This window comes from Myotis lucifugus, unplaced genomic scaffold (assembly GCF_000147115.1).
Source record: "Myotis lucifugus unplaced genomic scaffold, Myoluc2.0 scaffold_356, whole genome shotgun sequence".
NCBI lineage: Eukaryota > Metazoa > Chordata > Mammalia > Chiroptera > Vespertilionidae > Myotis > Myotis lucifugus.
Genome location: NW_005871404.1, coordinates 548,612 through 575,711, shown reverse-complemented (window position 1 = coordinate 575,711; position 27,100 = coordinate 548,612). Strand labels below are relative to the sequence as shown.

The 27,100-nt window shown below is 40.4% G+C and overlaps 1 protein-coding gene across 4 annotated transcripts in view; it reads left to right on the top strand.

The window, feature by feature from the left end:
- RNF144B (ring finger protein 144B) overlaps nt 1-27,100 on the top strand; it is a 77,567-nt gene that overhangs the window by 40,495 nt on the left and 9,972 nt on the right. For all 4 annotated transcript variants that reach the window (XM_006101405.3, XM_023764883.1, XM_014466763.2 and 1 more), the window contains exons 3-6: nt 6,410-6,514; nt 16,408-16,468; nt 23,544-23,748; nt 25,646-25,790. In XM_006101405.3, the coding sequence (XP_006101467.1) occupies nt 6,410-6,514; nt 16,408-16,468; nt 23,544-23,748; nt 25,646-25,790 (516 nt within the window). The remainder of the gene's footprint in view (nt 1-6,409; nt 6,515-16,407; nt 16,469-23,543; nt 23,749-25,645; nt 25,791-27,100) is intronic.

Genomic DNA, 27,100 nt, shown 5'->3' with positions numbered 1-27,100 from the left:
GACGTCTGAGTGTCTGCCGTGTGCCACGACCCGGGGATAGATGTTTCTAGGGAATATAAAGAGGAATAAGATATGATCCAGACCCTGAAGGAACTCCTGGGCTCTTGGGGAGACAGCCTAGTTCACAGGCCCCTGCAGGGCAGGGTGATAAGCGCTGCACTGTTGACATGTATGACATCATTCAATTGTTAACATCTGGTGTTACTACCTAAGTTGGGATGGAAATACTGGGAAGTAGGGACGAAGAGCCAATTCTTCTGGAGAAGAGGGAGAGGGGTGTTTGTTTGTACAGTTTATAAAATTCTCGTTGGATAGTCTGATATTCTGGTAAGTCCCTGAGGGAAAATGGCATATAACAAGCTGTGTTGCCACTGAGAATCACAGTGTTCTCCTCCTTTTGATGGATTTACAGGGTTTCCTTTTGAAGGGAAAAATAATTGAAACTCCAATACTGAGCTACTTTAAAATTACTTTTATTATAGTCTCACTTAAACTTATGCAAACATAATACAAGGTACAAGCAAATTTAGACTTATATCTTTTAAATGAGAACATCAGAATCTATACTAATAATAGGGTAATATACTAATTAGATCAGATAGACCGGATGTCTTCTGGACATCCTTCTGGACAAAGCCACAGTGGCAGGGGCTGTGGCAGAGGTGGTTAGGGGTCATCAGGCCGGTAGGGGAGAGCAGTTAGGGGTGATCAGGCAGGCAGGCAGAGGTGGTTAGGGATGATCAGGCAGACAGGGGAGCAGTTAGGGGCATCAGGCAGGCAGGCAGAGTGGTTAGGAGCAATCAGGCAGGCAGGCAGAATGGTTAGGGGCGATCAGGCAGGCAGGCAGAGGGGTTAGGGACGATCAGGCAGGCAGGCAGAGGGGTTAGGGGCGATCAGGCAGGCAGGCAGGTGAGCGGTTAGGAGCCAGTGGTCCTTGATTGGAGAGGGTGCAGGCCGGGCTGAGGGACCCCTCCACCCAATGCATGAATTTTGTGCACTGGGCCTCTAGTAAATATATAAGCTGCATATTAACTAAAATTATAGACCAGCAAAATTTAAGTTAACATTAATGTGATGGATGATGTTTAGTTTCCACTAAATCACTTTTTACAGTTAGGCTGAGTTTGGTGTGTTCCAATAACAAGGGGTAATTCAATGATCTGGCGACTCTTCTATGTTGGAATCACTAAGAATCTTGACGTGTATAGCTTTCACTGGGTCCAGATACTTCCATAGCTTTTTCATCTGCCTGTGACAATGAGAGCATTCTTATCTGGCAAAGCAGTGAGGACTTGAAGTATGAACATTGAAATGGAATAGAAATGGTGTTTTCCTTGAGATGGTTCAAAGTATGCTTTTATTAATATTACTAAAAAAACATAAAATGGATAAAAACCTTGTGATGGCGGGCTCTTGGGCTCCCAAGAATACACCTTTGCACCCAGTTTGAAAAGTACTGTGCTAGCTGGGTGTCAGAGTGCTGTGAGAGCCGGTGGGCTGGGCACTGTTCCAGGCGGAGGAACAAGACAAGGAAGGCTTTCTGAATATGAGATGCTTAAGGATGAAGACTGTAAAATTCTGGTCTCTTTTTAACCGTACTTATGGCTTGTTGTTTGATTTGGGACTTCTCTTTAATCATCCGGTGCCAGGTTTTCCTGTCAGTCCTCTGATGTCCTATGTGGTTGGCAAAGGAGTAGGAAGGTGATGCCCATCACTAGTAATATATTTGTGAAAAGCCAAGGTTTCTGAAAGATTTATAATAAAACTTTGTAAGATAATACTATACCAGGAAACAAGTTGTCTAGCGATAGATTATTGATTTCTTTGAAAATTTTCAAACTTTTATACATTTCAAACCAGCATGCTTTGTTAAAAAGGCTTTTTGAATTATGAGAGATACACCATCTTGAGTTTATTAATAATTTAAGTCAACAGCATCCAACAAAGATTTTATTTTTGGATCATGTGTAGAGATCATAGTCTGAGCTGGAATAAACAGAGTATTGGCCTAAATATAAGATGTTATTTAGAACACTCTTGAGACATTATGATGTAATTGTGTACTGAAGCAGAGAAATGTTAGTATGTGTTTTGTTAAATATTTATTTTAGTGTATAGCATTGTGCCAGGAATGATAAAAAGCAAACTTTTATACCCAAGGTACTTTCCCCCTCATCACCTTCCTTCCCATCTATGGCTGAGTGAGGCCTGAGAAACCCAAGGTCAGTAGTGCACCAACTCAGCTTCAATCCAGGTGGTCTGCCAGTCCTTCTTGGACCTCAGAACCCCAGCATCTGCATCTAGAAGCATCCAAGATCAATTTAAACTTTCAGCTAATAGTACACATTACCTCTTTCCTTCCATCAATAGGTATTCTCCTCTCACTTCCCCACCCCACCCCACCATCATGAAACTAATTTCTGGGGGTTGCATCGTTTGGGGACTTTTATTTCTGCATGCCTACCTGTACTTCAGAAACAGCTATTCTGTTCTCCAATTATACTTTACTAGAGGACCACGTGCACTGGTAGGGTCCCTAGCGGCTGCCCGCCAGGGCCTCCCTCCCTTCCCCCGGCTGGCCTGCTCCCTGGTTAAACTCCCGGAAGAACTCTGGTTGAGGGGACAATTTGCATACTGCCCTTTTATTATATAGGATGTTTGCATACCTGTTTTTATTTTTCATGGTATTTTCATGTATTTACTCTCATGAAGGACTCTCTATTTCTGTAAGAGCAGGCTTGGCAAGTGGTATTGTCCCATTTTATAATTGAAAATGTTGTAGCTGGAGACATTAATGACTTGCCCAAGATGCTGAAGAAAACTTTAGAGTTTATACTTCAATCTTAATTGTTAGAATCCAGTTCCCTTCACTATTCATTGTAATGCTTTATTTCTTAGAGAAAATTTTAAAGAAAGGTATAAAATCTAGTGGCAGAGAATGAGCAACTTTAGAGTAAATATATATGTATATATGTATATTATTTTGGGTGGATCTCTTAGGAGCTTTGTCTAAATGTTGTAGCCCTTTTTGCCTTGTCCAGCTAATAGATGAGAACACCTATAAAGAAAGCCCTTTGGGCTCTAACTGTTGTGGCTCAGTTGGTGGAGCGTTGTCCTATGTACCGAAAAGTTGCTGGTTTGATTCCCAGTCAGGACACATGCCCAGGTTGCAGGTTCAATCCTCCTTTGGGGTGCATTTGGAAGGCAGCCGATTGAAGTTTCTCTCTCACATCGATGTTTTTCTCTCTCTCCCTCTCCCTTCCTCTCTCTTTCAAATCAATAAAAACATATTTTTTTTTAAAAAAGAATGCTTTTTGGTACATTGGAAAATATGCACCGGAAAGGGGTCTAGGAAAAACCTCTTTTTGGGAAGGTCCCGCTGTACATAATTCATAGGCTCTCAGAGCTGGAAGAGATAATACAAGTCATCTGGCTCACCAGGTGTTTGATGTTAAATTCTTGGTTAGATCTCTTTTGAATCCTTGAGGGCTGTGGAATGATTTTGAGGAACGGTCTTTATTATACTAGTACATGGCACTTCGTGGCCTAAAGAATGTTATGTTCTATCAAACTAATGAAGTGAAATGTTGACAATCTAAAAGACAAGTTTTTTGTTTCTTTCTTTGGTCATCAGGATATTTGAGATGTTCTAGTTGAAACATTTCCTGTAGATTTTGTTAGCTGTTTTGAAAATTACATATTCAGACATTTGTTTAATGCTATTGTTTATTGGAATATAATTTTTTTTCAATGCGACTAAATGATGATTGTTTTTCCTTTTCTCTTTCTGTGTTCCTCTGTGTTTATTTATAAGCTAGATGCCAGTCTCTTCTGGAATTGTTTGGTTTGTGTAACATGCACAGGGGTTCATGGGTATGTTTTCAGTATTTTTGTGCTTTAGCCAGAGATTTTGAAGAAGAGAGGGAGAGTTCAAGATTAAATTTTTAGTGCAAGCTAATAGAAGACACATCATGAACCTAAGGTACTTGAAAATTTAATAAGAAGCAATAACTAGAGTTGGTTGTTTTCCCTCTTTGCCTTAGAATAGAAATGCAGGCCCCTAGTGATGGAGTGTAAGTGCCTGCACTAGAGCATTACTTAGCAACCGGTACTTACAAATCTTTCTAGAACCAGTGTTTCTTAGCATTTAACAACAGAGTAAATGGAATTTTTATAATTACACCCTGTCATTGGTTGTATACAGCTCTAACCTCTGTCCTAAAATCATGGGTCATGTAATATTGTGGCCAGGAAAGTACTTGTGGGAAGCTTAAAAATTCATTGGTTTTATGTATTGTGGTTACAGTGTACCTAAGAACATTATATTAGCAAATAGTACATTCATTGTGAACTCTTGGGAAAGCTTAGATTCAATTTTATAAATTTTCAATACAAGTGGAAATTAATTTAAAAATATTTTTTGTAATTCTTCAGCTTTTCCTTGCATGAATTTAGCATAATTTATTTATGTGTTCTTCTATTTTGGATATTTAGGTTATTTCCCAGTGGGGTGTTTTTTCCTGTGATGAGCATCATAGAAAAAGCTTGACTCCTTGGAGAAGGGAGTTATTAACTACTAGAAGAGATGCAAATATGGTTTAAATGGTTTGCCCTAGTCATTGATTCATTAGTACATTGTAACAGTAATTTCAGTCAGATAAATACATGATTATTTTTCTGAAATACAATCATGATGTAAGTTTTAATTTCAGATAGAGAAAATGAATAAAGATAGTCAATGAAAGAATTAGGTTTCATAATTATGTCATCAGTATTCTAACCATAAAATTTATTTAGTAGTTAAGTTTTTATAAAAGGTTGGTGCAACAATAGTATTTTTAATGTAGCAGGTTGATACATAGATGTGTAATTTTGAAAGATCCAAGTTCAATTATAAATAACTAGAGGCCCAGTGCACGGATTTGTGCACCAGTGGGGTCCCTCGACCTGGCCTGCAGGGATCAGTGGGCCTCCGCACTGCCGCAGCCCGGCCTTACCCAACAGCTCGTTGGGCTCCAGCCCACTGTCCACATCGATTCCACACCGCACGAAGTAGTGCGCGAAGTGGCAGGTGGCCGGGGAGGAGCTTGAGCCGGGCTGGGCACCACACTGCTTCCACGCATCCTGGTCCCACTGTGCCTGCCGCTGCTCGGGTGTGCAGGGGGAGTGTCCGCTGGAGAGGCTTGCACCCCTGCAGCTGTGCTCACTAGCCGTGAGCCCAGAGTCTGGCACCAGTCTGTTAGCTGAGTGGCATTCCCACTGTGGGAGCGTACTGACCACCAGGGAGCAGCTCCTGTGTTGAGCGCCTGCCCCCTGGTGGTCAGTGCCCATCATAGCTACCAGCCGATCGACTGGTAGCTTTTTATATATATAGATGATCACTTTGTAAGAGTCATTAATTCATTGAGTAGCTTATGTATTTTGGGGGTGTCTTTTTCAAATATTTGAGTTTGATTTTTCCCCCATCATGCTTATATCAAAGAGCTGGCCAATTATGAGCAAATTACTAGAAATTGAGAAGCCAACTTACAGATTTCTTAAGAGCATTATCTTCTGAAACTATGGCCTTCAATTTCCTGTGGGCATGTGAGTGGGTTGAAAGGGAGCAGAGAGGAGTTAGAGATTTCCATAATGCTATATCAGTCCCTCGCCTACCTTCTTAGTCTGACTCACATCTCCATCCACTGCCCAAGATTCAGGTGCAACAGGCAATGAGTAGATCAAATTGACCTTGGTATTCTTACTGTTCCCTTCTCACCTCTCCCTCCCCTCCCCTCCCCTCTGGATTTCTGTTTTCCTATTAAATTCTTCCTTAACCCTCCCCTCTGGATTTCTGTTTTCCTATTAAATTCTTCCTTAACCAGGTTGTACTCAAACCTCCTCACCGTAGCATTCACCAAGGCCCATAGTTGTCTCCCAAATTGTCTTTTACATGATCTTTTCCAGGTGTATTTGCTGTTAAGGGTGTTCCGGATAAGTCATTGACTTAATTTCATTTTGTTTCTGTTTGGCTAGCTCAGCACAAGGGTCACAGTTCTATTTCTGGGCAGACTTTGAGGGAGAGGACCACTAGGTAAAAATTAAACTGGGAAGTCAAATAAGTTTAAAAAAAGAAAGAAAGAAAGAAGGCTTTCCCCTATCTATGGTGGGTAAAATGTGAGCCTACAGGAATTTGCTGCCTTGAATAAACCCAGTTTTCCTAGGATGAAGTCATACCAAATTGCTTGTCTCTGCATTCTTTCCAAAGTGATAGGTCTTAGCATTCACACTTGTGATAACTTATGTTTTCTGAGTACAAGAGCCCCAGGACTGCCAAGTAAGGAAGAAGAGAGGCAGTGGTGGTTTTGTAACCTTTGTGCTACTGTAATGCGGCAGGTAATGGTCTGTCTTTTTTCTTCTTAACTTCCAGTGCCTGAAACAGTACATGCAGCTGGCAATCCGAGACGGATGTGGGTCTCCCATCACTTGCCCTGACATGGTGTGCCTAAACCACGGGATCCTGCAGGAAGCTGAGGTATGGATGAGTGCCATGATCTTCCCCGCTTTCCTCTTGACATTATTTCCTAGGATCTTGACTCTATGTACTTCCCTAACAGAGAGTCTAGAAACAAAAGACAGAGATGAATTTTTTAAAGCAGTACTTTATTGCTACTCACCTTTGGATTCTTTGTACAAACTTTTAAAGCTGCTATTTACCTCAATTCTATTTATAAAGGCTCTCTGAACAGGTAGGCAAAGGTAAAGAAATCAAATTTACCAAATGTGAGGTTCGGAGGCTGAATAGTGAGTGGTCTTGTGATCTTTCATACTTTGAAGATAATCAGACAGCAGGTTAGCCACAGTTACAGACAATAAACTAGAAGGTAGCCCGAGTTGAGCCATTTTTAAAGAGCAGAGAAAGGCCTTTCATTTAATATTTATCAGGCATCAGAAATGTCTTTCTTTTTTCCGTGAGTTCTTCCACCATTTTTTAAAGACTGTGATATATCCCTTCCCTTTGTTTCTTCAGTCCCTGATCAATAAGTTGCCCTTAAATCTGCCTTTAATCTTCAGAGCCTGTTCACTGTGAGAAGATAACCAGCTCTTGTCCATTTGTAGGGAGTTGGTAAGCGTCTCAAAGAGGTCCCAAGAAACCCATGAAATAAGTTATTCATTCAGCAAACACGGCACACCTGCTGTTCATTAGGGACTCTTCCGGTGCTTTCATAGCCAGTATACTTACTATCTAATCTTTTCAACAAACTGATAAAACTTAGGCCCAGAGGGTTTAAGTAATTTGCCCAAAAGTGCATACATATCTAAAAAAGTAGAAGAGCTAGAAATCTAATGCAGTTCTTCTGACCACCACAATTATAGGGCTCTAAGAGTAGAACCAGGTAGATAATAGAATATATGATAAAGGACTTGATCATTGGAAGCTGAATAGTGCATTCATGTGTGTAGCTATATATGTATATATGAGTGGATGTGTATGTGAGTGTGTATATGTGCATGTGTGTATATAAATGTTTTGTTTACAAATTCATATACTCTTACATATAATTTTTTGCTTTGTAAGAAAAGCAGTCAGAAAAATGTTATAGGCCACTTCTAGTCAGTTTACCTCTGGAGGTCCTGTGTTCAGCTTATGGAATATCAGCAAAGTGGGACAAGCGAGGTTGAAGTGTTTTTTAGGGAAGAATCAAAAGAATACATAATGATTTAGAAGTGATTCATTTTAAGAAAATCATGAATTAATTGTTTTTTTTAAATAAAAATGTAATATTGAATATGTAAAGCTCTAGTGAGAAATATTGCTTACTTTTGTGTGAGTAATGGGCAGAACAAAGTTAAAGTGGGGAAAGATTAGGTTAGACACCAAAAGTACTAGTCATCTATGCTACCTGCAAATAGTTTTTAAAATGAGATCCAGGTATTCCGGATCGTCTTTCTATGCATAATCCTTCCAAGAAAGATGCTTCCTTTTTGACTTCTCTGATGTTTGATCAGTAGTGAACAAGTGTTTATTAAGCGTGCACAGTGTGCCTGGTACACGCCAGGACAGAGAGGTGAATGAGACAGGCCCAATGCTGTTTATGCTCATGGTAGCTCCTGACCCAGCAGAGAGATGTTAAATTGACTATAAAAGTGAAAAGCATGACATGGAGCAGGCAGCAAGAGCTGTGTTTCGTATGAAATTTTACTTAATTCATGTATGCAAAATCTACTAAATATAAGTGAAAATGAATGGTTTCGTGAAGCTTCAAAACAAGCCTTTGAAATGAATCACAGTCTTATATTCTACACCTGTGCTATCTGATCCAGTAGCCACTGGCTTCATGTGGCTATTTACAATGAAATTAATTAAAATTAGGTAACATAAAAAATTCATTCATTCTTTTGGTTGTACTAATCACATTCCAAGAGCTCAGTAGCCACATGTGGCTCGTGACTACCAGATTGGATAGCAAAGGACAGAACATTTCCATCATAGCAGAAAGTTCAATTGCATAGTGTTGGTCTGGATTTTTATATGACTAGTAAACACGAGCCATCAGCACTTTGGATATCAAATGTCAGGGCTAATGTGAGCAAAGGCCATCATTTATCTCACAGTTCTCTGGAACAAAGCTTAGTAACTTTTCTGATTTTCTTAGTATAGACATTTTCTTCCACATTTCCCTGCGGTTGTCTTCTACTTTTTAATCCTTACCCTTTCCCCACTGGACCCATTCTCATTCACGCTTTCCTAGTTCTGATTCCATTTACCCAGTTTTACTCTAAAGACAATTTTACTTTAGGCTGTGTTAAAACCAAACAAACCCATGGTGGCTCTTAAAAATTATAAAAGGGTATTTGAAAAAATAAAACAAAAACATTGCAAATGAAAATATGGTATTTATTAAATTCTCCAAAGTCCATTTCCCATTCGATTAGTAAAGTGGACCTGAGGGTGTGAATTGACCTTTCTGTACGTATTGGTCTTGCTAAGAGCATGGCTGAAGATGGGCAGGAATGTGCGGTAATCATGTTCTTAACTAACTTGCTACAATTGTATTTTCAGAGTAAAAAAAAAGAGTGATGGTGGTGATTGTCTTTGATTTTGAATTGAGAAAGGAATAGATTATGTTGGAGATATTGGTAGCTTCATTAGTTTATATGGGAATACTCCTTTCAAAGCAAATAACACATGCACACATGAACTTGGACTGTAGTGCCTTCCTTTCTGATTTCCTTTACATCAAGCTTTCCTCATATATAGTTATTATTATACTAGAGACCCAGTACACAAATTCGTGCACCAGTAGGGTCCCTTGGCCTGGCCTGTGGGATTGGGCCAAAACCAGCTCTCCAACATCTCCCAAAGGGTCCCAGATTGTGAGAGGGCGCAGGCCAGGCCGAGGGACCCCACCGGTGCACGGATTGGGGTCGGGGAGGGATGCAGGAGGTTGGCCAGCCGGGAAGGGACTGCGGGAGGGATCCAGGGCGTGTCCGGCCCATCTTGCTCAGTCCCGATTGGCCGGACCCCAGCAGCAAGCTAACCTACCAGTTGGAGCGTCTTCCCCCTGGTGGTCAGTGCACGTCATAGCAAGTGGTTGAGCAGCCTTGGCATATCATTAGCATATTATACTTTGATTGCTTGAACAGATGACTGGACACTTAGCATATTAGGCTTTTATTATATAGGATAGAGCTCTTAATATAAATATTATTGAATACATCACAAGGGGGCATATTCACATTATGCTTGACTGGATTGTACCTCCATGTTCTGCCTTTAAAAAATGTTGAATTCTTCAGGTAATACGTAAATATACTTTGCTTGTTAAAAATAATTCTGGCTAAGGCTTAAGTTCCCTTTGTCCTGCTATTTATATTACAAGACATGGTTCTTCATTATTTATTGTCTTAGAAAATGCTTGTAAATATAACATTTCTTCATCTTCAAAAGACACAAGAAATTTAAGTTCTTTCCTTCAAATGCTTCACTGCATGGATCTAGTTCACACCCTTGGCTGTGCTCTGTCTGCCTCCTGCAGGCTACCTGCCTTCTTAATGCTTTCAAATTGGCTCAGCTGGGGCTCTGCCTCATTTATCAGAAACAGCTTCATCAGCAAAGTGTTGAATGCCCAGTTGCAGAACTCCTTGCTTATGTAGGAAATGGTAGAAAAGGCAGCTTCCTCTTCAATGTCATGAAAGCTCTGGAGAGGTCCTGCCACTGGAGAGCTCGTGCCCCTGGAGCTGCTCCTCGGGATCCAGGGAAAAGTAAAGCCTGCCTTCCTTGTGTCATCTGGTCCTCTCAGCTGTTGCTCTGCAGGGCATTTCTGATGTACTTGATGCAGGGTTCTTGTCCAACGTGGAATTATGAAAGGCAGGACACAGATTGTTCTGACAGCATCACTGCATTCAGGCAAGGCCTTTGCTCGAAGTCAGTAGCCTTGGGAATGAGGCAATGACTACTTTAAGCAGGTCCCTTACAGTCTTAGGAAAGGAACGTATCATCACTTGCTGGGAGAGCCTGGGCCATTGGTCTGGACCAGGGGTCCTCAAACTATGGCCCGCGGGCCACATGCAAATACAAATATTATATTTGTCCCCATTTTGTTTTTTTACTTCAAAATAAGATATGTGCAGTGTGCATAGGAATTTGTTCATAGTTTTTTTAAAAATTATAGTCCGGCCCTCCAACGGTCTGAGGGACAGTGAACTGGCCCCCTGTTTAAAAAGTTTGAGGACGCCGAACCGGTTTGGCTCAGTGGATAGAGCGTCGGCCTGCGGACTCAAGGGTCCCGGGTTCGATTCCGGTCAAGGGCATGTACCTTGGTTGCAGGTGCATCCCCACCAGGGGGTGTGCAAGAGGCAGCTGATTGATGTTTCTCTTTCATCGATGTTTCTAGCTCTCTATCCCTCTCCCTTCTTCTCTGTAAAAAATCAATAAAATATATTTAAAAAAAAAAAGTTTGAGGACCTCTGGTCTGGACCATGTAAATTTGAGTGGTGAGTACCTACCATGACATGGCCTGAAGGATGGAACCTCTCCTCACTGTCAGCCGGCAGTGGACACCAGGAACAGCTTCTCACCCACCAACCCTCCTTTCAAGCTCAGGGCACTGAGTGACCAGCCTGCCTTTTACTGCTGGTGGCACAGCAGGCACCAGAGGAAGGAAAGCTGCTCTCGCCAAGAATGGGGGCTCCAGAATTCTGTAGGACGGGACTTAGGGTGGGGCACTCTGGAAGACTAGGATAGGGGATGGTTGGGTTGGGGGTGCAGTACTAGGGAATTTGAAGCTACATTTGTAAAATAAAGACAGTTTTTACTCATACATACTGCATGCTCATTGAGGGTGACTCCTGGAATTTGAGATCCAAATGGTCCCCCCAAATCACCCATTGGCACTGCCTGCACTGGCCATCTCTTATTATTACAGTGTAGAGCTGGGGCGGAGGGAAGAGGAGGGTACCCAGGCAAGTGGCCATATCCCTGTTACTGAGGTTCAGGATCTGAAGAGGATGGGGTTAGGTCTGTCCATAATAATGACCTTTGGCTGCAGTACACGTTGGCTGGAGAAGAGTAAAACTTGGAAGTGGGGAAGGAAGAGGAATCTGCAATGCCAGAATCAACAGATAGCTTTGAGGTTCTTAACTGAAATTTGTTCTAGAACATTTAAAAAATTTTGTTTAAAAACTGCATATAAGTGGAGAATAGTGTTTCTAAGCTTCTTCTTTAACTAAGGGCAAATGTAAGAAGATTAAGCAGCAATGGGTCGAATGTGTCCCATGGATGTGCACCTAGGCATGTCCCTTTTAGACTAGATGAGCTGAGGGGAAAGGCAGGCAATGATGTGGGAAGCAGGACTGAGGCCTCTGCAGAAGGGGCAAAAAAAGAGCAGCAAACCCACCCTCTGCAGGAAACTGTGAAAAAAATTCCTGGCCCTGGAATTCCAGGACTCCCCCATCCTTCCCTTTCCCAGTGGGCCCTGCCATCTGGCTCTCAATGATGCCCTCTTGTTTCTTCATCCAGGATTTGAAACGTAGTATGTAGGTAAGGAGATGAGCTTGGTTTACTCGGGTGAATGGGTAAATGGGCCGTTTTTCTTTTTCTGTTAGGAAATAGTTATTTTCTGGGTTGAGATAGGAAACATTCGTAGTTTCTGTATTATTGTGATAAAACACTTATCCTTTAGACTAGTACTGTTTCTCTTGCCAGTATTTTTGCAAGTCATAACACCTCAAGATTTGTAATGATCTATAAGAGGTCAATTCCATCTCCAGATATAGTGATCCATTGTATTTCATGTTCAACCTGGTTTTTTAATTTTTAAAAGCAACTGTAGCAGTGGTATAATTTAAAGGGCCAAACCTAAGTAAAGTCTGGGCTTTTTTTTTTTTTTACCTCCTTCTGGCTTTCCCTAGCTTCTGTGTTTTAACCATTTCATTAAAAGAAAATATATGTTGTATTTACAATATTTCTTTCTTATAGCAGAATTCTAATGAACAAATAGAGATGGATATAGAAAATCATCATTAAGCAAATAAACACAGTAATAATTATAGTAGGTAAGAGTTTTTGATAGATACAAAATTAGTTGCCAGAGGTATGATGAGAAACATATTTGCAGAATCTCAAAATATCTATATATATAAAAGCCTAAGCAACTGGCCGACTGGCCAGTAGCTATGATGTGCACTGACCACCAAGGGGCAGACGCTCAATGCAGGAGCTGCAGTCACTTGGCAGCGGGGGTTCTCTGGTGACGCACCCAGAACCAGAGAGGAGGGAGCTTGATTCCGGGGTGCATCACCTTGAGAACCGCCCTCTCGCAATCCAGGACCCCTTGGGGGATGTTGGGGAGCCGGTTTTGGCCTGATCCCCGCAGGCCAGGATGAGGGCCTCTAGTCTCCCTATAATATTACAAAGAGTGGAGCAACCTGGCAGATACTACCTTGACCAAGTTAGAAAGTTAATATCACCAGTAATGAGACAGGTTGTCCTCATTTACCTCCTGATGGCCCAATATTACTTCTGTGATGTTCTTGCCAAAAATGCATAATCTTGACTTAATCATGAGAAAACATCAGACGAAGCCAAATTGGAGAGCAGTGTACAAAATAACTGGCCTGGACTCTTTAAACATGTCAAGGTCATGAAAGACAAATACAGACTGAGGAACTGCCCCAGATTAGAGAAGGCTGAGGAGACAAGGGAACCGAATGCAAGGTGATGTCCTAAATTGGATCTGGACTGAAAAAAAAAAGACATTGTGGGTCAGTTTGTGAAATTTGAATAAGGCCTACAGATTGTTTAATTATTTTGTATCAATGAAAATTTTATTATTTTAATAATTAACTATGATTATGTAAGGTGTTACTAGTAACATTAGGAGAAGTTGGGGGGATGGGTCTTTAGGAACTTTATATAATTGTCGCAACTTTTTGTGAGCCTAAAATTATTTCAAAATAAAGTTAAAAAGGAATGTCCTGGTATGATTTTTGGGTGATTTGGAATTTCTTGGTTGACAGGAAAAGGATAATTCTATACCATAAGATACCTTTTATAATCTCTTATTCTCTAGGATTTTCATTTTCACAATTAACTTTAGAGGCGTTGTGATTCCTTAAAAAAAAATTTTTTTTTTAAAGGAGTAGCCCAACCTAGCCGGTTTGGCTCAGTGGATAGAGCGTCGGCCTGCGGACTGAAGGTTCGATTCCAGTCAAGGGCACATACCCGGTTGTGGGCTCGCTCTCCAGTAGAGGGCGTGCAGGAGGCAGCTGATCAATGATTCTCTCTTTTATCATTGATGCTTCTGTCTCTCCCTCTCCCTTTCTCTCTGAAATCAATAAAAAATATATTTTTTTAAAAAGGAGTAGCCCTTTAACCTATTGCCTGATGGAGCCTTCAATAATCATACTAAAACATTTATTTCAGTTTTATAATTGTGACAGACCTTGAGCAATAGCGACTTAGTTCCAAATGGCAAGGGAATGGGAATTCAATACTTTGGATCATCATCTTTTAATCTTTTTTAAATCTAACCCAGCTTTCTCTCATCTAAAGCCAAAAGTGTGATAGAAACATTTCAGAAAATTAGCTCTTATCTGTGAAATATAACAAAGGGGTAGATCTTTCTTAAAACTTTATTGCCCTCCCCCCCTCAGTAATTTAAGTCCTTTGAGGACAGCTTCTATGTCGGCCTGTTCATTTGTATCCCCAGGCTTCCAGCCATAATAGACTGTCAACAAGTCCCTGGAGAAGATGCAAGTCTAAGTGGCAGGGGTGGGGAGAGAATGGTGTATGTTGGGGCTTCTCTTTATTCCAGAAATATCAAACATAGTGAAAAGTGATAGCCCTGACTTTGTGTGATCACAGAGTTCAATAGAAAAATTGATTTACCTTATAAGGCTTAATTCCATACAAACCTCGAACCTAAAAAATAATAAATAGGAGATTCAAAGTAGAGTGAAAGACAAAAAATATTAGAGACCTCTGACTTTCCTGCTGGCAGTAATATGTCCTCTGGTGAAATTTGTCTTTCTAACTTAACATTAAACATCCAGCTCTACTATTGTTGACTTTTTATTGCGTTGATTTCAGTCATTGTTCACAGTAGCATTCCTTCTGTATTTAAAATATTTATCTCCTCCTATTTGCTTTGTCTTTTTATAAACTGTTATTGACTTAGCTGTTATATAAATTGCTTGTCATTGAAAAAATAAGCATTTTTAAGGGTTGATTTTGAGGAGTTTGAAGGAAGTCTTCATCAGTCCAGAAACAGTTATAGAAGGTGTAAGAAGAGTATAGAACTGTCCCATAGAATCAAAAACCTCAAATCACTTAAAGGGGGGAGGGGTTTAAAAATAGATTTATAGAATATCACTGAGGTCTCTTGGGCCCAGATGATATCATCTCCCAAGTTACCTTGGCCCAGAAGTTAAAGTAGTATTAGATTATTTGTCCTCCACCTAAAATGAATCATTGACTAAGTCAGTAACTAAACTCTGATCCCCTAATGCCTCCCACGCTTTCACTTGCTTGCAACTTCTGTCTCCAAATGCATTTTATTTGAGGTACCTTTGTCTTTTAGGAAAGAAGTCCAGGTAGTATTATAACAGTTGAAACAAAACTGGCTTTCAGTAGAATAAACATGTAAACATACTTTAACAAAATATATGGTAAAAGACTCATAAAATTAACCATAATTTTTTAGTGATTGCTAAGGAGGTTTTACTGAAAGTGCCAGGTGAAAATGCAACATTCTCTCCCCTCCCCCCCTCACAAATGGAGCAAAAGTTTATAATGAAATTAAATTTATGTTTTACTTTGCTCTACTTAAAATGGAGAAGACAGAACTTACCTGTTTTGTGGCTCTTCATATATTTAACTAAAGTTGATTCATTTACAAAATAAATGAATGTGTTGTTTATTTTTGTGAGGAGCAGAATTCGACTTTGAATGCCTTCTAAAATGTATTATATTTGTTAAGTACAATTTTAGCTGCCTCATTTTTTTACTCTGGTTTTCTCAAAGCGCACTTCTTTCCGTTAGTTGCAAGACCTTTCACCAACATATGTTTTAACCAAAAATATACAGTACTTTAGAGTCAAAATTGCCAAGGTGTGTCCTGTATCAAATTCTTAGATTTTTTTCAGTTATAAATATTTTAAGCCATATCAAAATATTTACATGTTGACATCAAGGGTATTGCTATTTTTTAGAATGCCACATTAAGAGCAGTTAGCTTTGCCTGCATCTGACTTTGAAATGCAACTTAAAAGTAACTAATCTGCAGTGCTATTTGGTTAGCTATGAATCCTTATTTATGAACCTTTGGTCCACATTGCTATCAGAAATGGAAATGGGAGCCTAGACACAAGCAACATCTTCGGCTTTTCTTTTCTACCAGGGCATGGATGGCGATACATGATAATCAAGGGCCTCTTGAAACGATTTTTGTCAGGAGAAGTGATTTGTACGTTGCTTAGAAGGTACTATTCCTTAGGCAACAAATGAAGTTTTCATACTTCCTGACTCACTATCCGTCTGACTTTAGTATTTAAGGATTCTAAAGCTAGAACTATAATCTTTAAAAAATTTCTTAAATGAATCTAAAGAGAAAAAGAGCATCTTTCACATATGCATACAAATAATTCGGGAAGTCGAAAGATTTCATTGTTTGGTCTTAGTAGCTGCTGATTGAAGAATGGAAGGTGATCAGTCAGTTCTGTAACTGGTGCCTTGAGCGACTCTTAGCCCTGGCAGATGGTTGGGGATGACTCAGGGATTGCTGCTTGTGTTGCTGCGCCAAAGACATTTGCAAACTAATTTGTAGAGAGATAATACAGTAAGCCAAACAAGGAGGAATTATAAGGCTGGTAACTTGGGCCTCTGCGATGACTGAAATCTCATCTTTATCATGTGTCTGGTTTCAGATTGCCTGTTTGGTACCTGTGGATCAATTTCAGCTTTATCAGCGGTTAAAATTTGAACGAGGTATGTATGCCCTCTTCTTTTTAACCCGATGGTAAATGTGGTTTTACACCTGTCATCTTCCCACTAACCTGCATGGAAGGCTAAGGCAGCTGCGGGCTGTCAACAAAGCCACGAGGGTACATGGAAAGGGGAAAACTGTAATTGCAATACACAATTTCAACTTTCTCAGCCACAGGCAGAAAAAATACAGACTCGCAGGAAATAGAACTTTCCTTATATTGGTTTTTAAAGATATGTTTTTGTTGATTTTAGAGAGAGATGAAAGGGGAGGGGCTAATATGCATTTCACAGCCACATCCATCTTTACAGCAGGAATAACCTTCCCTACGTGAGACACACATGAAAAATCATTGGCCAAGACTCACTTTTCCCCAGAAAGCGCATGGATAGATGTCGACAGGCTTTGCTTAGTGCCTGGGACTTTTGGATGCTCTTGTAGTGTTCATCCCTACTTGTGATTGGCTTATTTCTTCATTAGCTATGATAATGTATTCAGTCTGGTTACAATCAAGTTGGGCGGGCTTTGTAGCCAAACTGTCTTTTATAGGTGCTCTTGCACATCTCTGCTTTGAGGCATTTTAAGAGGACCACATAGTTTTACTCATACATGGAATTTATTTTTTCTCAAGTTCTAGGCAGATGCCCCATAAGAGATTCCCATGAATTGACAATTGATTTCATTATTCCTATTTTAGAGATACAGAAACTTAAAATTGAAAAGATTGAAACTTGCCTAGGATCACATAGACTGTGTCTAAGCTTCCTCACCTATAAAACTTTAAAAAATTCTATAGTTTTTTTATTGGGGTAAAATATGTCTAACATAAAATTTACTATTTCACCCATTTGTGTATTTATAAAAAGGCATTTTAGCTAATTAGTATATCCCTAAAATGTAAACAAGGAGGAATAATTATGTTAGAAAATAGACATTTTAAGTAAATTTAAGTTAATTCAGTGCTACACAATGAAGTTTACTTGATTGGGGTACTCTTTCTAAGTTGTACATGTGTCATTGTTACATAATATACTTCATATTCATCTCAAACGCAAGATTTATCAGCTAGGCAATTTTGAGGTCTTGGTTATAAAAATGATTGTTAGTTTTGTCCAGTTCTTATTGCATACCAAGTTCTTTTCTCAGTTTTTAGTTTGTCATCCCGTGTTTCTTTTTTTTTAAATACATTTTTATTGATTTCAGAGACGTGGGGAGAGGGAGAGAGAGAGATAGAAACATCAGTGATGAAAGAGAATCATTGATTGGCTGCCTCCTGCATGCCCCTTACTGGGATCAAGCCCACAACCCAGGCAAGTGCTCTAACCTGGAATCAAACCTGACCTCCTGTTCATAGGTCAACGCTCAACCACTGAGCTACACCGCCAGGCATCATCCTGTGTTTTAAATGTCCTCTACTTCACTTTATACTTGACTAAGTCTTTGTGAGGAAAAAAATCTGTTGAATGGGTCCAAATCATACAAAGCAGAGAAACACAATTTGGAATTGATTGGTTATTCTGTGAGTCCACTTTGCATCCATCCATGACTTTCCATTGGCTATTGCTGTGTTTGTGGCTTTCCCTTTCTGTGTCAGTCTTCCAATATTAGGGACTGCGTTTGGCATGTGCTAGTGATTACTGCTTTACTTTTTTTTTTTTTTACTGCTTTACTCTCTGCTGCTTCTCAAAACACATGTCTGATGATTAATGCTAGAATTTTGCTTTACTCTTGCTTCCAGGATCTACTTTTTCAAAAGAATTTTTTCAAAAATTGGGTTAAGATTATCCATCTCTAGTCCTTAAGGACCTTTTCTATTTTTGTGACCCTGTTTTACTTACTATAACTCCAAGTTCCTTTAGTTCCTTGATAGGTTAAGGTGTCTATTCTTGGCTAGTTATATTATTAGATAGTGGTTAGAAACAAACATTTTAAGCGCCAGGTTGTTCTTCTTTATAAAAAAGTGAAGTAAAATAAGGATTTGTTTTCCTTTAATCCTGCTAATCCTGTCCTATTCACTCAGATAGTCAATACCTACATTTTTATGTAGTGAGCACCTATTATGCACTAAGTACCAAGTGCCCTTCCAGAGGCTGCTTTCATCTTTCCTTGAAAGCCCTCTTGTTCTCAGCATTTTTCACAAGCCTCCTTTCTTAGTCATAACATTTATGATATGGCTCTTCAGGTTTCACCTCACTCTTTTATTTGTCCTTGGTGAAATGCTCCCACCCCATCTTTTGTGCCTGAGCAGTAAGGTTTTGTCTTACCAGAGCTCCCTGTGTGGTTATTTGATGTCCTAGGGCTTTTTTTTTTTTTTTTTAAAGACTGTGACACTTAATGACCTTATCATTAGTTCAGTGTTTTGTTTTTTTTAACACCTCCCATCTCTCATTAGTCATCTTCCTTTTTATAGTTTTTGATCACAAGCCGGAGGGTGTGTGTGTGTGTGTGTGTGTGTGTGTGTGTGTGTGTGTGTGTATGAGCCTGCCTTTCTGGTGTTTTGTGGTAAGTGAATGATTAAGTCTAGGGTTTCCTTCCTAAGCTAGTCTGTGCTTTCTGGTGATAACACTTTCTCAGCTTCACGATTCCTCTACTTTACCATCCAGTTCTTTCTTGTTGACCAGTTTTAAATCTAAAATAGCACCCTGTCGATGTTTCAGTTTTCTTTGGAAAATCTAAACTATCTGCAGGAAAGACATTTATCTGCATGCAGGATGATATTTCTAAAGGGGTCTCGAAGGAGAGGCACATTGTTAAGTGCCACTTCCTGTGCACACTTCTATTTCCTCATCTATAAAATGGGGATAAAATGGAATGATTATCATGGGGCTGCTGTAGAGAATGAGTAACTATTGTGTGTTGGTCACAGTGTGCATTCAGTAAATTATCACAGCTATTGTTATTGTTGTCATTATTGATCACTACCACCACTAAATCTTCCCTTTCCCCCAGTTTTCTGAACTAAAATAAGAAAGCTTCTTCCAGAATCATACCTTGGGCTGAGTGTATAGTGTAATTAATAACTTTACTTCTGTTTTCTTTTCAACTTAGTCCCAATTTTTCCCAGCATGTTTCCATGCTCATCCTCCTAGATTCTAGAGAGTTGTATAGAAATTTGATAATCAGTGCTAATTCACTTACACCACCTTATCATATTCATTTTCTCCCTAAAGTATGCTGTTACTATAAGCATGAATCCCCTTTCTCTGACTCCTCCAAAAAGATCATAACTTGCTGAGATGAAGCCTTCTAAGTTGCTGCTTTGAAGAGAAAATGTTCCCATGGTGATAGTGGGAATTAAAATCTATTTAGTAGCATGATTATAGTTAATGGTATTCTAGAAGTTAAAAAAGGCCTGACCCCATCATATACTCATTAACTCCATTACACAAACTCCTAACTTCTGTGGGTACTAGGTAATCTAAAAAGTTGTTTCCAATTTTGAAATTCTGTGGTTGTCTTCAACTATCTTGAGAGTAACCCCTGTGCTGATGGCCACCTCTGCTTGAGTGTATTTCCTGGAGCAGATGTTAATTCTGATCAGTTTAATTCAATTGCATTTTAACTATCTTCTGAAAACCTTTTTCTATGAGATATCAGAAAGCAAATTAACTTTGGCATAATTAAAAATGCAGTGGGTCATAAACATTAAAACAGTTTGATTTATTTCAGCTGGTAATTAAATTAGCTTGGGGGCATGGTGTTCCCCACGATAATAAAAACTCATGTGATGTCTTTATGGGCACAGCCTCACAAATGTAGAGGATGGCAGAGAAACCGCTCATGTGAGTTGAGAGAATATACTACAGAGTAAGAAACAAACTCTACATATGTGGTATAGTTCAGGTGGGAAAACCAAAGGGCCCTGAGTTCAATTTTTGAGAAGTGAAAATGGTTATTGATGTCAGATATGGTCTTTAGGTCTCATGGCAGTTTTATTTTCTTAGAATGTTTCTACTTCCCAATAATTGTCGGAATACAGAAGTAGAAAGCAGTTTAAATAGCATTTCCTGCCTTGCAAAAATTGCATGAACAAGCAGAGTCTTAGGATCCAACAGTCATGGGGCTTTACTTCAGTAATCCATCGTCATTTTCCTAAGTGCACTCCAGTGCAAGTCTGTGAATTGTCCATCTCTGATGGTAAATATGTTACAATGAATTACTTTGAAATCATGTTCATTAAAATGTTTGGGGCACTGTTAGGGGCTGATTTATGCAGACTCCTGGTTTCTCTCTTTCTAGATTTCTGAACATTTCTCCATCTCAAAGCAACAAGAAGTGTTCATCACTACCAGTGCAGAAGAAATTAGTTGAATATTCATTAGTTCACTTTTTTTTTTTTTTGGCCAACTCTGGAAAAGAAATTTGAAGGGGGAAGAAACTAGACCTTCAGTGTTTTGGATAGGGTGCATTTTGTTTCTCTGCATAATTACGATTTCCTAGGCCAAAAGCCAGGAGGTAGAATTGAATTTACCATAATAGTAATAAAGAATGTTTTATGTAATCCAGGTTTTATATAACCCAGTGTATCACCTTGGGTTATATGACTACTATAGCCTCATAATAGATCTCTCTGTTGCCACTTTGTGCTATTAGCACCTATTCTTCCTAAGGTAGCCAGAGTAATCTTCTACAAATGGGGATCATATCATGGCCCTCCCTTCAATGGCTCCTCATCTTGCTTAGCCCTTATCATCATAATCGGTGATCAGGCCCTTGACTACTATTCCCAAGTAATCTCCTGTGACTCTCCCTCTGCTCACTTAGCTCCTTGTCAAGTTGGACTGCTTTATTACATATGTAAATCTCTTTTTTTTTGCATTATTTGGGTAAAAGTTGGAAAGCTTTCAGATCAAAACCATGTGTAGGTTGGCTGCTTATTCACAGTTCTGTCATCAGACTTGAAAAGACCTATGATTTAAAATGGATGGTGAGTGGATATTTGATCTGGGAGTCCTTAGATCTAAGTTATATACCAGCCTACATTTCTTTGGGCTTAGTATTTGTGAAACAGTTATAAGAGTTTGGATGAAAATATAAATGGTATGGACATACAAGGTAAGACCTTGGAACGCCTGTGTGTCATTATCCCCTTGGTTTTCTAACCAGCCTGTCCCAAAATTTTAGGGATCTTAGACGGCCCATCTCTCTTGGGGTCTGAGGATCTATGAATCATAGGTTTCCCATTTCTGATTATATTTGGCCCATCAGGCTCCAATCCCTGTCCCCCAGAATTAAATAAGAAAATATGTTTAAGGATGCTCTTTTTGATGAAAACCTATAATAAGCATAGGTCCAATTGTTACATTTTCTAGGCAAGACATTAATGGTGACAGTGTTGACTGGACTTTTTCCCTCTGGTACTGAATTTGTAAAATTATTACCTTTAAAACCAAGCTCATACTTAATAGTTTCATTTTCTTTTTGCACCTCCCTTTGGGTTTCTTTGCCTCCTGGGTGGAAATTTTCAAAAATCACAGTCCTGCCCTACCTGGTTTGGCTCAGTGGATAGAGCGTCAGCCTGTGGATTGAAGAGTCCTGGGTTCGATTCCGGTCAAGGGCATGTACCTTGGTTATGGGCACATCCCCAGTGGGGGTGTGCAGGAGGCAGCTGATTGATGTTTCTCTCTCATCGATGTTTCTAGCTCTCTATCCCTCTCCCTTCCTCTCTGTGGAAAATCAATAAAATATATTTTAAAAAAATCACAGTCCTTAGGAGATTGAAAACTAGAATCTCATCAGTTCAAAATTTGCAAAATACAGGGTGGGGCAAAAGTAGATTTATAATTGTTCATATGGGAAATAATATAATAACAAATAACACAAGAATAAACTCTGTGGTCCTCATACTCAGAACTATAAGCCTACTTTTGTCACACCCTGTACATTGGTTCAGAAAAAAAGGGGCTATTCTACCCTTCAAATAACATCATTTTTCATGTGATATGTTCCCTGAAGGTCATGTTATATAACAACAACATGGAGTCTGTTATTATATAAAAAATGAAAAACTGAACAAGATTTGTAAACATTTGTAAACAGTCATCCATCCCCCAACCCCGTCTTCTTTCCTGCATGCCTCATGGATCTAACTGATGAGGTACCTGACATTTTTTAGTCTGTGAAAGTCCCTACCTTTGGTTTTTAGAGTATGTGGGTCTTTTACAAATGTTCTCTAAGTGATATATTGGTAGGGTAGCAAGAAGATTCAAATTGACAGCCAATCTGACCTTTTAGCTAAGTCATCATTTGGTCCCTAAATTATGTGATTATTCCTTATTCTTTAATTTCTCTCTAAGCAGCAGAAGAAACCTCACTACCTATTCTGAGTGCCTGAAACGACAAAATCTTCTATGCATTTTTTTCTTTTGCTTTGGTAGGTTCTTCATGTCCAATTTCCTCCAAGATAGTACCCAAATTAATTGTAGATGATACTTGAGATTTTTGACTATCTTGAGTGCTGAAAGGTGGGAAGTAGTCCAACAGTTGCAAATTTTGGTTAATGACAACACTATTTACCTGTTTACTAGAGTCCCAGTGCACGAAATTCCTGCACAGGTGGGTTCCCTAGGCCTGGTTGGCGATCAGAGCTGATCAGGTTCCCTGCCTCCCCCCGCACCCCTTCTCTTGCTGCCCGCATTCACCTCCACCCACCCCTGGTTCCCTGTCCCAGTTCGGGACCTGCTGGCCAGGGGGAGGGACCCGCAGGTTGGCCGGCAGGCCCCGTCGGTGATCGGGGCTTGTGGGCTGGGGGCCGCTCCTGCATTGAGCGTCTGCCCCTGGTGGTCAGTGCACATCATAGCGACCAGTCATTCTGGTCATTCTGTCATAACCGTTGCTTAGGCTTTTATATATATAGATAAGGGCAATGGTGACCTATTCCATTAGCACCTACTCTGGGAAATGTGGCAGGGCTGACTGACCTTTTAGGTTTGAATCCCTTGTGAAGAAATCACTGCCCTTGGTTGTACTAAGCTTTCATAAATGTTAGCTTATAAAAGAGAAGAAATGAAGGGGAGAAAGCCTTGAGTTTGAATGCAAGACAGAGAGACCATCACATTCCCTTTCTTTACACTTTAGAAGTTCACCTGGACCCCTACCGAACGTGGTGCCCCGTCGCAGACTGTCAGACGGTGTGCCCCGTTGTGTCAGGTGATCCAGGACAGCCTGTGCTGGTTGAGTGCCCTTCCTGCCACCTGAAGTTCTGCTCATGTTGCAAGGATGCTTGGCACGCCGAGGTCTCCTGTAGAGACAGTCAGCCTATCGTCTTGCCAACAGAGCACGGGTAAGAACAAAAATGTGGTATTTGGGATTATTCACTAGTTTTCTCAGAAACACAAAATATGTTGCTTGGAGGAGGAGTTACCTTGTGATGGAATTTAGAGATTCATGATTTGCCTGCAAGCACTTTCTGAGAAGTGTCTCAAGACTGGCAAGTTGTTAACAAAGACTAACCCACAAAAGCATTTCTAGAGGGATTTTAGTTATTTACCCCGGAGCATCTTTCAGATACTGCTGAAATTAGAGTTTGTATGAGTTTTGATTTCCCTGTAGTTAGAGAGTCATGTGGTCCACCGGTTCTCAGTTGGAAGTCTTAGCTTATTCACAGCCATTTGCTTAATATCAGACCCGCCAGCTATGGACATACCTCATTCTTCCGGATTGCAAAGTGTGCAGAAATTATTTTCTCCCCTATCTAAATTGCCAGCTCCTGAGGCGTGCCAATCACAGCAGAGAGAAGACAGCAGCAGCCTTCAGTATAGTGCAGTGCTAAATGCCTAGGTACTAGAGGAAAAGAGCTTATCTCTCACTACTTGATGCTTTGAAAAGGTGGTGCCAAGGTTGAGATTCTGTTATGATGAGAAGCAATTAAATCTGTACCTTTCAGAAAGGAGGGTTTTATGGCAGCCACAGGGCCTGGAGTGAGAGACCTTTGTGTTTGATCCCTTGCTTTGCTTGAGGCTATGGCTGTTCTGCACCCGCAAGAACAGAAATGCCAGTGTTGCAGTCCAGTTGGCCTAGCCCTCGGCGCCCTGAGAATGTGTAGAGCCATTCTTCAGGCACAGCAGTGCTACCTGGCTGTGACACTGTGCTTGAATCTCAGACCAAACAAATCAAGAGGGAAAACAGATCCAGTACACGGGGCAGGCATGTGCCTTTTAGCCAGTGCCACCTCCATTTTCACTGCCACCACAGGAAGGTCCCGGCTGTCACAGGGCAATGTAAAGATCCCAGAGGGAGAAGGACTGAATTCTGACATTGTCACTTGGCATCCATGTGACCTCATGCAAGCTACTCAGACCCTATGGGATGTTTCTCTATTTGAAAAAAAAAAGGGGGGGGGGAGATAATTAAAATAGTAGCTGTCCCACTGCTCTATGAGATTATTGTGAGCACCAAATTCTGTCATAGTTTTTACAACACTGTGAAGTGGGTGTCTCTGGGCTGGGTGTCGGTTTTGATGAACAGTAGCTGAAGGGCTGCCCAGTTCTGTAGCTCATCTAGCGTTCCCTGCCACACCCACCCTCCGCTTCTTTTCTATGTCCCTCTGAGCTGTGACCCTGTATTGGCCTATCCATTTGTTTGGAGCAGGTCTTTTCAATGACATTGGGCTTTTACTTTAAAGTATTGATTATTGACCCCCCACAGCCTCTTTCCTTTGTTTATTTAAACAGCTTATTAGATGGATTATCTATGCCCCGTCAGATCCTGAGCTAGTTTTTCTGTCTTATAGCAGACTTTTTGCACTTTTTATTCAGTGCGTGCTCAGAGAATGAAATACTAATTGGGCAAAATAATGAATTAAATCAGTTGTGGAAAATACGATGATATAATCCACTCAAAGCCAAAGATAAATAAATTAAGGTATTTTTTGGTTTTGTTTTGAGTTTCCGAACAACTAATAATTTCTGTCACACCTATTTTTACCCCCACCCTTTTCCCTGGGGGGTGAATTAAGCACAGATTACAAAGAGTTCACTACCTAAACATCAGGAGCCTTAGGAGATCCAATTGCTGGCCATAAAATGGAGTTAGAAGGGCATTATTTATCCATTATATTTACCATAGCTTATTCTTACCATAGGTCTGGTTAGTGTACACCCTTGTGGTCCTGGCTTTTTAAAAAATCAGGCAGCATTCTCCATCCCCACCCAATAATTTCTCATCCTCTGTGTTTCTAGGGCCCTCGTTGGGACAGATGCAGACGCCCCCATTAAGCAGTGCCCATTTTGCCGGGTTTATATTGAACGCAACGAAGGCTGTGCTCAGATGATGTGCAAGAACTGCAAGCACACGTTTTGCTGGTACTGTCTGCAGAACCTGGATGTAAGTTTCACGTGGAAGACTCTCTCCCAGCATCTTTCTCCATCCTGTACCTGTGCAACAGCCAGTGTCCTACAGCCTTTCCTTTCAAAATATTGGGCCTACTTTTGTCCTGCCAAAAAAGTTATTTTTCTTAATGAGACTTCCTGAGCCCGCTACTTTAGATATCCATAACACCTGTCACCTTTGCTTTAAAAGGCAAGCTTTTCTTTTAGAGACATTTCCTGCTTGGGGGGCATTGTTTCATTCTATTATGTAAAGGACTGTTAGTGTCTTAGTTTTATGTTGCTATTCTAAAAAACGACCACAAAATTTTGGCTGAAAATGACACCAACTTCTTATCTTTAACTCTGAACATTAGAAGTCGAATGTGGGACTCACTGGGTTAAGATCAAGGTGTCCTTAGGGCTGCATTCCTTCTGCAGGCTGCAGGGGAGAATCCACTTCTTGGCCTTGTCCAGCTCCTGGAGGCTGCCTGCATTCCTTGGCTCATGGCCTCGTTCTCTATCTTCACAGGCTGCAACATCACATCCCTCTGACCCTTATTTTATAGTCATAGCTTTCGGAGTCATTGCCTCTGACCACAGCTGGGAGAGCTTCTCTACCTTAAGGACCAGTGAGAGTAGATTGGGTCCATCTGGACAATACAGGACAATCTCCCCTATCTCAAGGTCTTCATTTCAACACACTTGAAAAATCCCTTTTGCCATGTAAGGTAACATTTTCACAAGTTCTGGGGAAATGCCATGGGCATCTTTAGGGGAGCAATTGTGCTGCCTACTGCCAATAGGTTGTTTTCCTTTTTTTTGAATTTAAAGAAAAAAGCCATTCAAATCAATGGTGTCTCTCAGGTAACTGTCTCATTCATTGGCATGACAGAGGTATTGCTACCGTTGGTCATGGTTCCCTTCTAGACAAAGAGGTTTGGTCTCGTTGTTCTTTTTCTTAACCGTTCATGAAGCATGTCTTCTCAAATTCAGGTGGAGTTTCATTCAGTCCTGTGCTAAGGCTAGTGGTAACCTCAGTTAAAAGATGATGTAAAGGATTGTTGAGAATTCATCCTACTGTTTTCAATTACAGTGTTTTAAAGTTTAAGGCCGCCTACGTAGTTTACAGGTATTCCCAGTTTGGGCAGCCTGGACCTATAAAATATGTGCATGTCAGTGTAAGCCCTCAGTCACGGGTGGGTGGCATTCTTTTCCCAGTTGTCCATATTAATTGCCCAGTTTGCTTCAATTCAATAAGCAAGTCTTGTAGTGCTTCAGTATCATACGCAGTTGCAGAGTGAGCGTGCAGTTGATACGGGATGCATG